The sequence below is a fragment of the Micrasema longulum genome, unplaced genomic scaffold (genome assembly GCF_059751315.1).
Source record: "Micrasema longulum isolate JH-2025_06_02 unplaced genomic scaffold, ASM5975131v1 h1tg001011l, whole genome shotgun sequence".
Taxonomy (NCBI): domain Eukaryota; kingdom Metazoa; phylum Arthropoda; class Insecta; order Trichoptera; family Brachycentridae; genus Micrasema; species Micrasema longulum.
Genome location: NW_028278199.1, coordinates 10,210 through 28,942, shown reverse-complemented (window position 1 = coordinate 28,942; position 18,733 = coordinate 10,210). Strand labels below are relative to the sequence as shown.

Genomic DNA, 18,733 nt, shown 5'->3' with positions numbered 1-18,733 from the left:
GACAGCACTCAAATTCCTTTATTATATTTTCAAAATCATTCAAATGGCACACAATATCTAGATATTCTAGTTCCACGGTTATTATTTATATATATACAATCAACTTTGGGCATCTTCAAAAGTAAAATAATAACTTACGCATTAAATATTTATATCAATCTATTTATTTGTACGTATACCAGGCTTAAAAACATTTTTAAATAAATGCGGCGTATGGCTATAATCTGAAATTCCTTATGTTAAAATATTTATGTAAATCCCTGGTAGGGAGAACTTTTTGACGCTAGAAATTTTTATTTTTATTTGTAATTATTACTGACGTAAATAAATTTTTATACATGCATAAATTGACGGTATTTCGTTATCCAAAACATTTTTTATTATTTAAGTGAACTCGTAAACATGTAGTATTATTGTAAACAGACGAAGGAGTTTCAAATACGAAATAAGAGTTTTTTTTTTTAATTCAAAATTTTGAAAGTCATGTTCGTTTCAATGAAGTTGTTGAATTCTGGATACATAAATATGCAGATCAGGGTTGAACGCCGCAAAATAAAACCTTAGAAAGTTTTGTACGGCTAACTACCAGAGATTTTTTTATTGTATGTAAAGCAATGATTTGTTTTTAACAAATCTGTTTTATGTAAACATGTTATTTTATTTATATACACTGAAATTGCGGCTATAGTTTTTATGTTTTTCTCAGTTTGTTTTATTTTTTAATTACTCTCGGTCAATTTTCTTATAATATAAAGTATTTTTTACATGACTTATGTTGAATTTTGTGACAAATCAACTTAAGAGATGAAAAATATTGAAGTAATCTTTAAAAAAAAAATGATTCTCTGATAAGTAGGTACTGCTAAAAATACGGCTCTTCTTAAATATAAATAAACGTTTAAAAAAAAAACAGCAATATTTTAGAGACAATTATTAAGTATAATATATAAAACACGGTGCCGTCGAGTGAATTACTTAAATGATTATAATTATGTTTCAAGTTTTAGGTACCTACTTACGTTACATTATGAATTATTTTATATTCAATGAGAATCCATATGTGCAAAAATCACTTAAAAATATTTTAATTCACTTCAAACACTAAGAACACCCATCTTCAATAACACAAGTTAAAATGTTCGAGAAATTGTGTTTGCACATTTTTGTATAAAATGCGTTATTTAAAAATAATTATGGCGTAAAGCGAATTTCATTTCAGTTTTATTATTCGGGTATTATTTATAAATTTATTCATCACATATATTGCTTTAAAAATAATATTACTACTATGACTCGTCTGTTCCTATTTCTTTTTATGACTGGAAAAAGCCTAGCAATAACTTTTTTGCAATTCTTCACTAACCGTCTAAGAAACCCGGATAAATATATTATATTTGTATAAAACGTTTTCCCGACTTACAATAAAACATAATATGTATATTTGATACAATATTAAAATGGCAAAAGATAATTCTAAATGCATTAAATAGAACTAGAGTTGGGGGCAAATAAAACCGGTACAATAAAAATATATGTAAACGGTCATTCATGCACGCAAAATTATCGTCCTTTACTCCCTAAATGTTTGGTAATTTCCCCGGTAAGTTCATTTCTGATATCCAACACATTAAGACACGTGTTTGAGTAGGTCTGAAAACTCAATAGAACTCAAGAAGGATTCAAGTTTATTGTCTCTCTCGACCGCTCAATTCACACATTATACGAACTAGAAAAGCAAGGTGGAATCCCAAATAACCTCCGACATTCTACTGCCATGTTCGACGTACCTAAAATAGGGTTTAAGAAATATGCAGCGAAATTGACACTGGAACAATACGGTGATATTCCACATCCACATCTAGCGGATTTCGCTACCATGCGCGGGTCCCGAGTTCGCGAGTCCCGATCTCGATCGATTCCCGCCAATAACGACACAAATATGATTTTCAACTGCAACATTTCATAGTCACAGGCAGGAACTTTAGTCATAGGCGGAAGCGTACTGATCTTGATTTTATACTGTAAAAACAGCAGCGCGATTCTGAACGCTCTCGCGGGGGTATAGAAAGCCTTGTTAACACGTACAAGTACTAGCAACGCGTTCTCTATCCCTTAGAGAGCGTTTAGAATACCAGTCCTGGGCCCCGAATAAAATAGGAAGTTAACAGACATATCATCAACCGTGTACAAGGTAAGATCGCTTTTTTAAACTAAATTTTAAACATTTGTATTAAATTTGAAATATGTTCGTCAGTAACGTGTGATTAAATGTGTCTTAAATAAAACAATATTCGATTTTATTTTATGGAAAATTTAAGATAACTTTGTTAACCTTCCATCGTAATTGGGGCCTCGGTCGGATGGCACGTGGATCAATGCGACGTACGTATACTTAATGGAATGATGGCGATTATATGGTGAATTGGAATGATGCGCACTTTCTCGATTTATTTCGGTCCAAAGTACATCAAAATAGTTCTCCGAACTCCGCGGTTGCGGCAGAATTCACAGCTGGGAGCATTGCAAGCAGGGGTCTTGGATGTCGTGCCGGTGGAAGGGCTGGTCGAGGGGCGGGCCGCCCAGGGGCGGCGGGGCGCGCGCCGCGGCCGCCCTCCGCGCGGGTCATTTCGCCGCCTTGGGCAGATGCCTCTTCATGTGCAGCGCGAGGTGGTCGCTGCGCGCGAAGCAGCGCTCGCAGGCCGCGCACTTGAACGGCTTGGCGCCGGTGTGCTTGCGCAGGTGCCTGGTCAGCTCGTCCGACCTGGCGAAGCGCCAGCAGCAGTCGGGCCACTTGCAGTCGTACGGCTTCTCACCTGGAAAGACAACAGACTGAGTGCGTGCTGTGCCCCCTATCGAGGACGCTTCCGACTTGCATTTGTGACATTTTCAGCAAAAATCCGCAGAAAATTCATTTTACAATAACACGAATATTATCGCAACTTTTAAGGCGAGACTTGGACAAAAAGAAGAATTAATACTGAATATAAAAAAGCAACATTAGTTATTGAGTCAATTCACAAGTGGATTAATTGTTCATTTTCCCAGAAATACAATAATTGATAACAGATTTCGCATTTGGCTTAGTAACTTTATTAATAATTTTGTTATAAAAAAATATTGCACCCCTAAAAGTCATTTTAATATTAAGCATAATAATTGATTTAGCAATAGAAATGAAATATCTTTATTTAATTTCAAAACAACAACGCACATACGCAAAAAAACATGCGACACAATATAATATTCATGCTAAAAAGGTAAAACAGCATTTCAAAATTGTAAAATGAGAAAATCTTCTAATGCAGATCTTTAAAAATCAATCGTTATATGAAATGACTATCGCAATTAGTAATAATATGGTGTTTGGGTAAAGTGATTATTATAATTTTCAAATAAATAAAAAACAATTTTTTGTTTTTATCTAACAACGCACAGAAAGTATATTTCGCATAGGAAACATTGCAGCGGATTTATTTTTTTGATGAAGTTTTTCTTTGAAGACTGCTTCATTCCTTACCTGTGTGAATTCTTTGGTGGGCTTTCAGGTGTGAGCTTTTTGTATAAACTTTGGAGCAACCTATAATGAAAAAATATATTTAAATACATGTTATAAATACAATTTTTCTAATAAAAAGGGCCATTTCTAACTAGTGCTTAAAAATGAGAAAGTTGTGGTAGATCGAAGATCACTACCAGAACACTAACACAAAATTACAACCCGACTTCTTTGCCGACTACAATCATAATCATGACTTTCACAAGATTGAAACACTTCTTTTATACTATTTTCACTCATATACCTGTACAGGTATATTATGTTTTTCAAATGAAGAAAATCTGATAATTTCACGACTTTTTATGATGTCGGTTGACATGCTTTAAAATATTGTTTTTTCTTGATACACTATGTTTATTTACTAAGAAATCAACGGGTAACTGCTGGGTTGCATGCATAGATACATACCGGACATATTCACACATTTGAAACATGAAAAATTATTACCTAACCGTACATTATTACATTCCATTTTCTATTATTTTTTCTTGAAAGATTTTAGTATGGTTAAAATTACATCCAATTAAGATTATGAAATGTATTCAATTTTCAACAGCGATGAAAAGCATCTATATATTTACAGGACTTATAACACATCATTAGCTGGTACAAGTGATTTATACAAGTCACGAAAACGCATAGACAAAATGTCGCACTGTGAGTATAAAACTAAAGTTAATGCAAATTTCTCATTTTTTAGGTTTAAATACAAAACAGTCACGTTTGTCATAAGCTTGAAAGCGCAAAAAACAACGGGAAAAAAACGTTGACGCATGATAAAAAAAAAAAACGTTTAAAAAACCCAGTTTTCAAGCAAAGTGAAATCTTCAATCCCCCATATATCTAAACACTATACACATTACACTATTTGTGCATACAATTTTACACTGGAGGTGCCACATGTTCTTTAAAAACATAGTAAATTAAGAAAGGTTTAGAAATTAAGAAAAAAAATAATTGAAGAGTGATTTTAATAATTGAAGACAAAAAACGCGTTCAGAGAAAAACAGTTATTTGTGTTTTGTGATTTTTTTAAATTAATATTTTTCAAAGTGTTAAGGGATTTTAGACTCAAGTCATGCAATCAGATCAATTAAATACACTTTGGTAATATTCCATAGTCAAAATGCTTATTAAAATAAGAATGTTTGGGGGCCTCGTCGGACTTGGCGATAGTTAGTGAATAAATGTTCTTGCAGGTCAAGCGCCAAACACGGTATTTTTACTTGGAAATTCATACATTTTGACTTAGATTTGGCCGAAAAACAATTATTTCCTACCAAATAACCATTGCTAAAAAGTCTTAAAAATATTTTATCCAATATATTATTTTTTGTATGGTAAAAACGATGCGCGCGATTTCATTCCAAATAAAACAAAATAAATAGAGCAGAATGTTTACCAATGAAGTCGCAGTGGTGGACTCGTCGCTTTTCCAGCTCCGGGTTGTTCCTCCGGTTGAACTTGATGGGGTGCGGGTGGGGGTGGGGGTGCTGGTGCGGGTGCGAGGCGGGGGGCGGAGGCGGTACGACCGGGTAGGGGGGTGGCGGGGTCCGTCGCGATATACACTGAACAAAAATCAATACTTAATTGCATTTCATTTCACAATACAATAATTTTTACTTATATTTAATATCGAAGACGCTGAAAGAGTTTAGTTCAGATTTAGATTTACTTTAACCTGTTGAAAATCACTGAGCATAACCTAAAATAACTATTTTACCTACATGACCGCGCATACAACCCACAAATTCCTAACACAAAAGACACAAAATATTTAGCAATAGAGTTGACAACAAACATAAAATAACAGTAATATACATTTTAGGAAGAAATGGAAATCAATAGTACTGGGTATTAACGTAAGCAGTGTTCTTTTTTATTCAAATGTTTAAATAAAAACCAAAATAAAACAAAATGGTAAAGGCTAAATGTCGTTCGAAAGAAAATTTTCTGCTCCACAAGATATTGTGTTTGCTTTTGAGTTACAGATATTATTTTGTTTGATTACAAGCAATGACATATTAATATACAAAGACATGCCCTGGGGTGGTATTCTGAATCTTCTCTATCCCCTAGAGAGTGATTAATTTGGGGATTTTAATTTTTTGAATGCACCTAAACTTTGCTTCATTTATGGCCACACTGATGATTAAACGTCAAATAAATACGGACACGTGAAACCGTATAAGAAGATTTTTATTTAGAACATTATTGCAATCTAAAGCATTACCCAAAACACTTAATCAGGTAGAATTGACTAAACCGTCTTTCTTTTTTTTTAAACAGTTTAATATGCCATTTGTCATATAATTATCAGTGTGGCCATTATATAAAGTAAAGTGTCGTCACATTTAAAAAAAATCCATAAATTTCCAAGGGGTAGAGAACATTCAGAATACCACCCCTGAGCTCTCAAAAATGACTTAACTCATGCCCAAACGCCCAGTCATCCCCAATGCGTATTTAGTCGTTCATCAACCTTTGCCAGGCGTGACGTTTATAATCGAAACCAAAATGCCGGCTCGTGTCATGAAAGCGTATAAAAATCTTTAGGATAAACATTGTAAAAAGAATTGTATAACTTTTCATTGATATTTGTTTATGAGTGATTAAAAAGCTTAAAACAATTAGTATTAAAATGTAAATATTATTCTATGTAAACGTCAAATTACGCTAAGGGGCACAATTGCGAAGCTTTTCTTGCTTACAGGGCTGCACTGATAGGAATACTCGTACGTTTTTAAAATCAAAAACATTATTCCAAAAAAGGAAAAATGTTTAATGTATGAAGCCTATGTAAAAACTAAAACATGTTATATGTAACTACATAAATGACATAAATAGACTTCAAAGACAGCAAAATAAAATATTAAAATTAGTATATGACCTACCCTATCTAACAGCAACTAAAGAACTTTTTAAACAAACTAAACAATTAAATGTAGCTGAACTCTTTAAACTAGAATCCTTAAAATGTATTCATAAATTAGCCACTGATGTAACTGTAGACGAAGAATTAAAACTTAAAAAAAACTGTAGTAAACATGAACACAATACAAGAATATCAGAAAAATATCATATACAACCTTCTAAAACGAGAATAGGACAATCGAGACGAATAAACCATGGGCTGAAATTATACAATAAACTACCGGACAAAAATAAAATTAAAATAAAAATAAAAACTAAACAAAAGACTCAGACAACCTTTACAAAAGATGTTAAAAATATTATTACTAACAGTAGAATGTGAATTTTAAAAGTAAAAATATTTTGTTAAATGTATGTAACACGTAAGGGTTTATCTATGAAAAAATTAAATGAAAAATTAAAAAAATAATAATAATAAACGTGAGCTAATAAATATTATCTTTGCATTCCCTAAAATTCAGTGAAAAGAAATGGGCCTGAAATTATAAGTAATTTAGGGAATGAATTTGATTAGGATCCACGAATGATGATTGATAAAATCAAAACACAAACTTTTTTATGCACCGAAAATGAGTATCCTAAAATTTTTAGAAGCACATTTGTACATAATTGTTGAATGCAGCCCTGGTATAAATAAATTAGAACAAGTATAATAAGGTGTGAAGGTTTTCACGGTCACTGTTATCAATATGTTTCTTTTTTGGGTGATACCGTGGGTTGGGTTTGTTCCAAAGTTTCGGCTACCATTGCAGGAGCCATCTTCAGGGTAAACTGAAAAAAAGTGATTCAGTTGACTCAGTTTTACTGACTCATTTTACCCTGAAGATGACTCCTGCAATGGTAGCCGAAACGTCGGTACAAATCCAACACACACAGTATCACCCAAAAAAGAAACATATTGAAAGAAAAAATATGGTTTCGTTTTCGGGTCACAACTTTGTAAAATACTTTACTCTATAGGGCGCGTCTATTATTATTATTATTACAGTTGGATATTTAATATAGTGCCATTTTGTAAAAAAATCCACCTAAAAGGCGCTGTGTACAATAAATAAATATCCCAGCACGTCTTGCAGCTGCAGAGTCCACGGACAATTAAGATATATTTCAATTATAACAGACAGGAGTTTGATTACATCACGTCTTGCAGCTACAGAGCGGATGGATGGTAAGAAATGTAGCCCCTATTTTCACTTAATTTAATTGAGAGTAAAGTATAGTGAATCAATGATTTTTTTTTTTAAAAACATAGAAAATTATAATCTATGAATTAATTCCTTTAGCTCTAAAATAACAGAAAAACGATAGCTAGACATTAAAAACAAACTAAAATAACAATACAATATTAACAATATTTTAGTAATATTGTTAATATTGAGTTTGTCCAAATTTTTGTAGACAAGGACTGGATTCAACTCCCTGGGGAGCTGTTTATATTAACATATTACAACAGAGATGAAGAACATTTAAGAGAAGGTAATATAGAAGTCCAGGCATCTACAGGGCTTATGACCTGTCAATGGCTGGTTTAAGTGGCCACTTTACACACTGTGTAACATTCACCATTCTGCCTATATTTGAACATCTATATTCCTTCATTTCTTTCATCTGTTGATGTTTGTGAAGGTAAAGAGCTGAAACCTTTATTTATGCGGGTGAGATTCATCAAATTGAATTATTTCACCTACATACTGAGCAACGCCTGAAAATATTATTTTTTCAATTTCTATACTTCTTCATGGACCAGGTAATTTATCAACAATCTCTTTAACTTCACAAACATCAACAGATGAAAGAACTGAAGGAATAAAGATGTTCAAATATAGGCAGAATTATGAATGTTACACAGTGTGTAAAGTGGCCACTTAAACCAGCCATTGACAGGTCATAAGCCCTGTAAATGCCTGGACTTCTATATTACCTTCTCTTAAATGTTCTTCATCTCTGTTATAATATGTTAATACAATATTACATTTGAAAAATGTATCAGAGTAATCAACGCCGTTGAAATGTTTTTTTTTTTTTAATAATTCAACCAAATATCCAGGACTGACATAATGCATTAAGTCAACAGTATTAATATATTTTTAATATTTTTTAAATAGGTCCAAGATGTTGATTTTGAATTTTATGCTATGCCTAGAATAAAAATTACTCTTTCAAAGCTTTAAAAAAAATAAAAAGAAAATAGCGGCAGAAATAATGTGTTGAAAAAGTAAACAAAGCTTTAAATGCGATTATCTCAGAACTTGTTTAAATGACTTAATGCATTCTGTCAGTTAAGCCTCGATATGTTCAACGATGTTTTGAGTTTGTCCAATATTACAACAGAAATGGAGAACATTTTAGGGAAGGAATATAGAAGTCTAGGCATCTACAGGGCTTATGACCTGTCATTGCCGTAGTATGTGGTGAAATAATTAAATCAGATGAATCTCAAGCACATCAATAAAGGTTTCAGCTCTTCACAACTTCACAAATAATAACGAATGGAAGAATTAAAAGGTACATAGACGTTCATAAATAGACAGAATGGTGAATGTTATACAGTGTATAAAGTGGCCACTTAAACCAGCCAATTACAGGCCCTGTAGATGCCTAGACTTCTATATTCCCTTCTTCAAAATGTTCTCCATCTCTGATGTAATACGCAAATATTATGTTCATATTATATGTTTTGTTGAAGGTAATTTTGCCGTTTATTTTTTATTGCACCACAACAGGCCAGGAGGCCCAAATACAGTGGTGAATTACATCACAGACCCAGACTTGAGAAAAATCACATTTTAATTTTTGTGTCTCACCGAGAATCGAACCCGGAACCTTCCGTGTGAGTCAAGCGTCTTGACCACTGCACCACGGAGGCCGCCATATAAGTATATGTTAATAAAATAAAACATAATAAAAATAAAACAAGTGTGTTTGCTTTTATTTGCTTTGTTGACATAAATTTAGATCTAAATGTATCAGGGTGTTAATAAATATATATTTCTGCTTTAAGGAATAAAAACGAAATTAATGAAATGCTTACCTAATCTAATTTTATCAACTTGCAAAAACAGCAGTATAAATTAATAAGACCTCAAAACCTCATACGAAAATTGACCATGACATTTTGTTGGAGTATTGTTCGTAATATTGTAATATGCGGAAGTGTATAAAATGCATAATGTTATAGCTGCACACCGCGTTGGTAAATAGCAACGAAACAGTAATGCGATGCATTAATCTGCACAAAAACGTACTTACATTGAACATGTCATTTTATAAATATTGTTATGATTCTAAGTAGGCACTTAGTTTGATCACAAAGTACAAGGAGCTAGTTTATATTTAAACATATGTTATTCCTCAACATTAACATTGTCGCCTTCAAAGTAATCACCATAGGATTTAATAGGGCAATGGGGCATCATATTTCTTTTAGATGTATTAATAAATATATATATATTTTTTTTTTATTTAGCCTTAAAATAGTAAAAATATAATGAATGAATGTCCTAATATTGACTTATATCTAATTCTTATTAAAACATATACTAATTATTAACATTTCCAAACAATATACGTACGCTTAAAAAGGAAACTTCTATAAAGCTAACACGAATAAGATTACTTTTTAAAAACTAACTTATCTGCTAAACACGTGTTTTTTTAAACTGGCATTTAAATGAAATAATATTTTTTTGCTCTCTTATTTCTAATGGTATTTCCTTACAATATAACTGTACAGGTTGGTGCATCAACGAGTTCTGTGTAGTTTTTTTTTTGAAATGGTAGTCTAAAGCTAGGGTTTCCTAGGAAAGCGGTGCCCGTATCTTAACGGCCGTAGTGAACGGTGATGCCGTGGACAGCCATCGTAACGGTGACTTAAGAGTGGTTTCCTAGGAAAACGGTGTTGATAACACTGTTTTCCTAGAAAACAACTCTCTAGCCACCGTTACGACAGCTGTCCACCGCATCACCGTTCACTACGGCCATTAAGGTACGGGCACCGCAGTCTTAGGAAACCCCAGCTTTACTTCATGTTTATTTCTTGTTTTACATACGTGTTCACATTGATTAAAAAAAACCTTTTGAGTCATTTCTTTTGAGGTATAACCAATAATCATTTTATGAACAAAAAACCTTACATTAAAATATATTAGTTGACGTACTGTCATAATTTTTGCTTGTTTCAGCATCAACTTTATTCTAGTGTATTTATTTTTCCTCAAAATTACTCTCATAGCCGCCCTATTCTGCAGAACAGTAAGTTTATTTTTTCCCCTTCAGTTGCCAAAAACAAAATACTACTACAATAATTTATATGAGGCACAATAATGGAATTATAAATCATCCTGCACGAATCTGCAGTTAGATATCTTCTGATTTTTCCCATAAGAGAAACCTTCCTTGCTATCGTATTTGTCACATATCTTGTATTCTGGGAAAAAGTCAATCTAGAATCCACAATAATCTCCAAATATTGTATCTTTTTCACTTCCTTTAATAGTTCTTCATCCATCACTATTGTTGGTGAAATAGGGATTTTTTTACTTCCTACGTTCATAAACTTAGTTTTATCTGTAATCAGCTTAAGTTTATTCTTCTTCAACCATATTTAGATATTTTTAAGGTCATATTTTAGTTGATGCACTATGGATTCATAATTTTCTCCTGCAATATATACCAGGGCATCATCCGCAAATAATCTTATTTAACAGTATTTAAGATTTTTCACCAAGTCATTAATGTAAATAATAAATAGTATAGGGCCAAGAACTGATCTCTGTGGTACTCCCAATGAAATCATAAGACTGTCAGATAGAAATGTTCGTAGTTTGATATATATTACTTAAATATTCTGTGAACCATTTAAAGTAAATATACAAGACTCCTCACGACGTTCAATTTGCCAATACCCAGGACAAATTCAAGAGAGGATGATTTTTTCTTTAGAGCATGTCATTATTACAATACCGTTCTCTCCGGTCACGCAGACATTTTTCATCTTTCCTATTCTAAATATAAAAGATTACTTATAGGCGTTGATAATACGCCTGTTCAATTATATGGGTATGTTATTAAAACTGTATATTCATGTTTTTGTTTGTACCTTCTTCAATATTTTTAATTTTTAAAATTTAATTTTTATTTTGTTATTTAAAAAAACAAATTTATAAATGTACTTATTTATCATTTATATGTATTTTATTTTTATTTATTATTATGATTACTATTTTTTTTTTTACTTTTTTGGTTTTATTTATTATATTTACATATTTATTTTGCAGTTTCTAAATTACTAATTACTAACATTTCTTAACTTTAAAATTAATTTTATTCTATTACTGGGTTATTTTAATGTGTAAACTTGATTAATAACTTACATAGCCCTAGAAAATGATTATTGACGGTTTTCACAATTTAAGTTGCAATGTACCTAAAACTGTTGTTTTTTTCCCAAACAAATAAATTAAAAAATTTAAAACATATATCTGAGTCAAATTCACGCATTAATTCTCTGTTCCCGAATATCGCTCTCTCGGGATAAACACACTGATAACCAAAGAATAGATATATTTGCTTTAACTTTTTCAAACTTTAAGAACCAATTATTCGTTAAAAATCTGGAATTTTAAAATAATTTTATTTAAAATTAAATTATTTTACCATCTTCAGATCGTTCAATAACACAAGGTAGACATTTTGTTAGTATTGCCAGGGTGGTCGATGTTTTTCTTGCTTTCTATTAATAAGCCTTAGTATAATATTAAACGGTATTAATTGACTTAATTACTACATGATTATTTCATTACTTTTTTTACGTTTGCTTAAAGAAGTATCTTTTTTTTACAGTCCAGTGAGTAAAATGTTTGTTATGGCAAAACATAACATGACAAAACATAAAATTCTCTTATATTTGTGTTATGATAATAAATTTTTCGCAGTCCAGTAACATTACGCGGCCACTTCACGCATGCGCGCAGGCGGGATTTCAGATTTTCGGACACAATGCGATGTATGCAAACATAATTCTATGCGCCTTCTGGTATTACGGTTGCCACTATGAAAAATAAATTTAGCTATTTCATTTTTTTTCACCGAGAGTCGTCATGTCTCCCTGAAAATACGTGTCGACATGTCGGTCTATAAAATTTTGTCGTACCGAGGTAGATGGAGATAGCAGAAAAGTTGAACATACTGTTTCGATATGTACTGATGAAGAAAGCGTTTGTAATCGCGGCCCAGGGTTAATTTTAGCTCATAGTTCTAAATAGGATAGAATTTGTACGTATACATAAAAAAAAAAAAATATTACCGTATATTCAAAATAAATAAATTATATCAACAGAGAAGGAAAACATTTTTGAGATGGGAATATGGAAGTCTAGGCATTTACAGGGCTTATGACTTTATCACGTGGGTAAGATTCACCCGGGTAAACCAAATCACCTTCTAGGCAACGCCTGAAAAAAAATTCTAATTTTTATACTTCTTCTTTTAGCAGGTAGTTAATTCAACAATGTTTGAGTATGTCCAAATACTTACAGACTGGCTGGATTTCGTTTCTAGGGAGTTATTCATATTTAAATTTATTTCAACAGAGAGGGTAAACATTTTTGAGAAGGGAATATGGAATTTTCAGTTGTTATTTTATTATTGTATAATTTGTGTACCATTGTTTTTTTTACTGAATGCTCACCTTGCATTTTTCGCGTTAGTATCCGTAAAAATAGAGAAATATAGTATTTTAAGCAAAATACTAAACTTGGGAATGTTCGAACACCCGATGACAAATGGCTTGAAAAACGATTTATCGAAACACATAAACTTTAATATTTTTTGAAAAAAAAAAATGTAAATTTGTTGTTTATGAATAAAGAAAAAAAAACATACATATAATCAGTTGAATCTATTTTTACAAGGATTAAATATTTTAAAGAAGTTACTATGTTCTACCTCGAGACACTGTTCAACTGAGGCTGTATGGAATTCAGGCACAATGTCCTGGCTATTTAACATTTTAAGGCCTTTTGCAAGTCACCATAGTAGCGCCCACGTTTAGTTGGGATGAAAACTCGGTACCATGGAACTAGTGGTACTCAAATAACATTTATTGAATGCGTAGTAAAAAAATATGTATCGGTTATTTTCGGCAGTTCACTAATACAGTACCAAAACAATTTATAAGGAAGTTCAGTTTAATAAAATAATGTTATATGTTAGACTGTATTATTTTTTGAATACGTTAATTTTTTATAACTACAACTATCAAAAAATAGTTTTTTGTTTAAAATCCGTGCTTTCATTTTTATATGTTACGTCACTGAGTTGAGTTAAGAAGTTTACGTTTTTTTTTCGAAACGGTGTTTATGATTGGCCAACTGCAGGCTTTTTCTGTCACAATTTCGTTTCCTAAGTTCGTCATGAATCCATCTCATTCTAACGCAATAAAAACCATATTTTGCTCTCGCTCCCGTTCATACAACACGAATGAATTTACGAAACGAATTATTTACAGCATAAGGCCACTGATTTGTTTAAATCAGAATGAAGGCGGACAATTTATTTATAATATGGTTAGCTTTTTAATATTTCCATTATTTTTTATAAGTGAAATATTCGTTACGGTTAAATAAACAATTAAAAATTACTTTTCGGGTAGCATTAAACTTAATCATAACAATTATTTAAAATATGTTTCTGGGGGCAGCTTTATTAAAAAATATATATTTAGAAATTTGTAATTAACACGGGAAAATATTTGAGTGAAGGTGTCTGTATGGGCTGTACACATAACGTATATTGTAAAATATTATCAATTGTTCTACGCATTCCTGAAGGATAATATATAAAATTAGAGATGAGTTATTTTGATTAATTTCGATTTTTGTATTCGAAATTCAGGATAAAAAATAAGATGTTAATAACTCGTTTTTTAAATGTATAGCGTAGGTAAACATATTTTTGTTAAACAGACATTTATGTTTTAGTATTAACGCTTTAAATTTAATGATATTTATCGTATTTTTTTAATACTATTTAATTAAATTTAAGAAAAATTTGTATTATTTCATAGTTGTTATTTTTTTTCACAAAAATATGAATAACAAAAATAAATATACACTGTCTGCAGGGGCATGGCTGCAGTCCTAATCTAATAGTGTATTCCTTAACTTTTACAAAGGTGAAATTAAATAAGGTAGGTAGGTACTAGGTACATGTTTCGGCTGTGTATTCAATGGGAGTCCTTCTTTATTCAAGGCCGTTCTCTCATTGTAAATATCTGTGTTTTACTTATGTTTGTTGTGTTACTATAGTTTTAAGAAATTGTTTTTGTATATATTTGGATACGTTTATTTATGTAATTTTTTTGTGTAAACACATTTTTTTTTATTTAAAAAAATTAAGGCATCGAGTGGGGACCACTTGTTGGCCTCTGTCCATACGTTCTGCTCCCTTCTCCTTAATCTGCATAGAGTTTGTATTCCTTAGGATTATTTATTATAACTTTCCTCTATGCGCAGCTGACAGAGAGTCCCTCAGGACTCTATAGCAGCTGCGGGTGGATGGTGGGCTTAAGGATCTCCCCCCAATGTGTATTTAATGAATGAATAATTGACTAAGTGTACTCATGTGAGGGTTACAATGAATGCTTTAAAAAATATTATTGTTAGCCTTTTCATGGAAGATAAATTATATTTTCGCTAAATTAGTATAAATTAAATTGTTAGTGAATGGGCGAACCTAAAGAAAGACACATGTCTCTTTTTGAAAAAACACGCCTTTTTAGTAATATGCTATTCTAGAAACTAATATTGATGTGAAATAAATCGCAAAATTACCCCAAAACACTAAAAATAAATGATTTTAACACATTAAAAATATTGATAGCTATAATTATTTTATTACTCACTACATTTTATGTGTCATTGTGTTTTAAGTTTAGCATAATTTAATAAGCTTTCCATCAGAAAGCATTATCTAACTAATTTCCAAGACCAATCAACGTATTTGAATAACTAATGTAAGAATGTAAGAATACCCAACATATTTGCGCATTTGAGTATTGAATAATCATTGATGATCACAAATTGCATTCCTATTATACAAGCCAAACCAAAAATCACCTTATGAAATAAAATACTTAACTAGGTTAATTTTTGTAAAGATTTTAACAAGAAAAGTTCAAAGCTACCTAAAATTTAATTTAAAAATTATAATAAGCACATGATATATGAAAGTGGAAATATATATATTTTTAAAATTGTAGTTTCTACGGCAAAAAAATAAATAATTTGTTGCTTCTTTATTAAAATAGATTTAGATTTCTAAGATCCCCGCTTTTATTTTTACTGGTCACGTAACGTACCTTACAGACATCAAGTAGATTGTTTATATTTTTATTTTATTGAACTTTTTGTACATAATGTTATTTGTACATTAGCGGGCTTATTGAAAATGGCAATTTCTTCCAACCAACCAATAAAATAATAGTTTTATTTTTATAATTCAAGTTACAGAACATATTCAATAGAAAATAAAGATTAAAAAGCTAAAGCTATATAAAAATTGAAATAACCGTATTTGTGTATAAATTACCTTAAATAAAAACTATTACTCAATGGGGAAAAGGAAAAAAGAGGAAAAAGGAAAGAAGGAGAGATTAACGAAGAGAAAGAAGATGTTTCTAATCTGGATTGATGAATTAATTTTAAATCGTGAAGACATATACAGGTATGAGTAATTAAAATGTGTTCAATTGTAAATAATCTAGTTTTGGGAAGAGTTTTTTTTTATCTAACAAAATATTTTTAGTTCAATTGAACACGAGTAAATTTTTATTTTATTTTATTATTAAATACTTCACAAAGAAAATGCAATTTTACTTTAGAGATGATTGAAGATAACTCTGTTAACTTTGCACCATAATACAGACCCTGATTTCAAATTAGGTATATTTTTGTATTTGTGAATAATTTGGTTAGAATAATCTACCTGCAGGCCGGGCGAGCCGGGGTCGGATGTGGGCGGAGTGAGCGGGCTCATGTAGAGCGCGCGGCAGGGCGGCGCGTAGGGCGGCGCGAAGGGCGGCGCGAAGGGCGGCTTGGCGGCCGGCAGCTCGGCCTCCAGTTTGACGAGCGGCGCCAGCATGGACGCGTTCTCGGGGTCGATGGAGCGGATGGACGACGCGATGTCCTCCCACAGCGCGGGCCGGAAGAAGGCGTCCTCGCGACCCCCGTCCGACAACTCGGCCTCGAGGGACGGCGCGCCGCCCTCCTGCTTGCACAGCAAGTTGTCCAGCTCGCTCGTCTGCAAAAACGGTACCATCAATTTTGTGGAATGTGGTATATGAAGTTATGTAAGTGGAATGTGATGTATTTACTTTAATATGGAAAACTATAATTGGAATATAATTTTGGTTTATTTGTTTTTTTTTGTTACAATTGCAGTAATTTTCTTTTAATAAATAAAATATAAATATATAATGCGACAAAAGAATAAATTTTATTAATTAATATTATTTTATGTGAAATTTACAATTTGGTGAATGAAGATACGCTAATCGTGAGTTTTATAAATTTGTCTGTGTCCAAATAAAAAATGTTATAAGTGTAAATATTTCATAGCAGGGGCGGAAAACATTTAAGAAAATGGAATATAGAAGCCTAGGAATTTACAGGACTTGTGAGCTCTTATTGGCTGGTTTAAGTGTCCACTAAACACATTCATGTATATTTTTAATTTTACAGTTTGAGTTAAATATTTTTTTAAATTAATTTTTTTTAGAAAACTATTTTTTTACAAGTATTTTTTTTATTCTCAAGAAGTTTTTACCTACCAGCGGAGTAAAAATTATAATATATTATTGTAAAGTAACAAATTCATGGAAAAAATAATTACAGAATTACTTTTTAAATTTAAATTAAAATGGTTTGAAAATGTATAAAAAATTAAATACAAAATATCTGGATTTTTAAAATCTTTTTTATTATTTTTATTTTTTTAAATCAACACTGTTATAGTCATAAACAAAACATACATAATAACAAGACCAATTACGGGTTTCATTCAGGAACAAAAAAAAAACAAAACTTACAGCTCGCTAGGGGTGAAAGGAAGTGGGATGGGAAAGTAAGGAAGGAAGAGAAGAAGAAAGAAGAAATAGTAAGTAAATATAAAACAATGAAAAAAGAAATATAAATTAATGTAAATGTACACATACAACATACATACATATACCTTCTCAAAAATCCATGTGTATATATATACGAATACACAAATACACGTACATACGCGTACATGTATATAATGAATAATAAAAGAATGAAAACTAATTAATAAAACGAAAAAAACAGTAACTAAAAATGTTGCCCTTGTGACGTCTCCGTCTCTATTTTTTTTTTATTAATAAATTTCATAAAAGGTACATGTTTTTTTAAAATTCTATACATATCTACTTTTATACATCTAGTAAATGTTATCACTGTAACTCTCCAAAAAAAGAGACTAATTCTTGTGCTTGGAGAGTGACTTACACTGTTGTAGTTGTTTATTTATTAGAGTTTATATAATTTTAAATATACGAGTATATGAGAAAAAAAAACAGAATATATAAAGAAAAAAACATAAAATAACAATACATTCATAGTAATTAACATTTAATGCAGTTTTAATACGTGTTTAAAAAAAAATATACGTTTTTAAAAACAATATTTTTGCTTTCATTGATAAGATCTTTCGTGCTAAAATTTTTATCGAGCATACTCCATAAATGAATTCATTTTTACTCAGATTCGATTGTTGAAGAGATGTTGAAAAAAATATGATTTAATCTACAGTTGAATGAGTATTCTAATGGGTATTACATAAAGCAATACTATATATTAAAAATTCTTCCCTAAATTAAAAAAAAATTACATGCACTGTATCATATTTCGAGAAAGGTACCTTGAATCCCAAAAAAATGCTGTCAAAAACTTATTTAAGATATTTGAATCTTAGTAGACAAGTCCTAGAATCGACTTTCTGGGAAGTTTATGATGACTGATGTATATTTCAACAAAGATGGAGGAGAATATAATTAAACCTTGACATTTACAAGGAATTTAATCATCAAAAATCAACACATACAGAATTGAAGAAATACCGATCTTCATCGTAGACTACCTGACAGGTGGTAAACCCTGTAAATGGCTAAAAATCATTTGTCTGTGTTGAAATATCTACATTTATTTATTTATTAATTATTTTTAC

The 18,733-nt window shown here is 31.1% G+C and overlaps 1 protein-coding gene across 1 annotated transcript; it reads right to left on the bottom strand.

The window, feature by feature from the left end:
- Positions 1–458: 458 nt before the first annotated feature.
- On the bottom strand, positions 459–16,789 carry LOC148277563 (Krueppel-like factor 5; the record flags this gene model as incomplete). Its single annotated transcript, XM_088232699.1, has 4 exons — positions 459–2,813; positions 3,518–3,577; positions 4,959–5,124; positions 16,475–16,789. Coding segments are annotated over 4 exons (732 nt in total), but the record flags the coding sequence as incomplete, so codon positions are not given.
- Between the last annotated feature and the right edge of the window lie 1,944 nt (positions 16,790–18,733).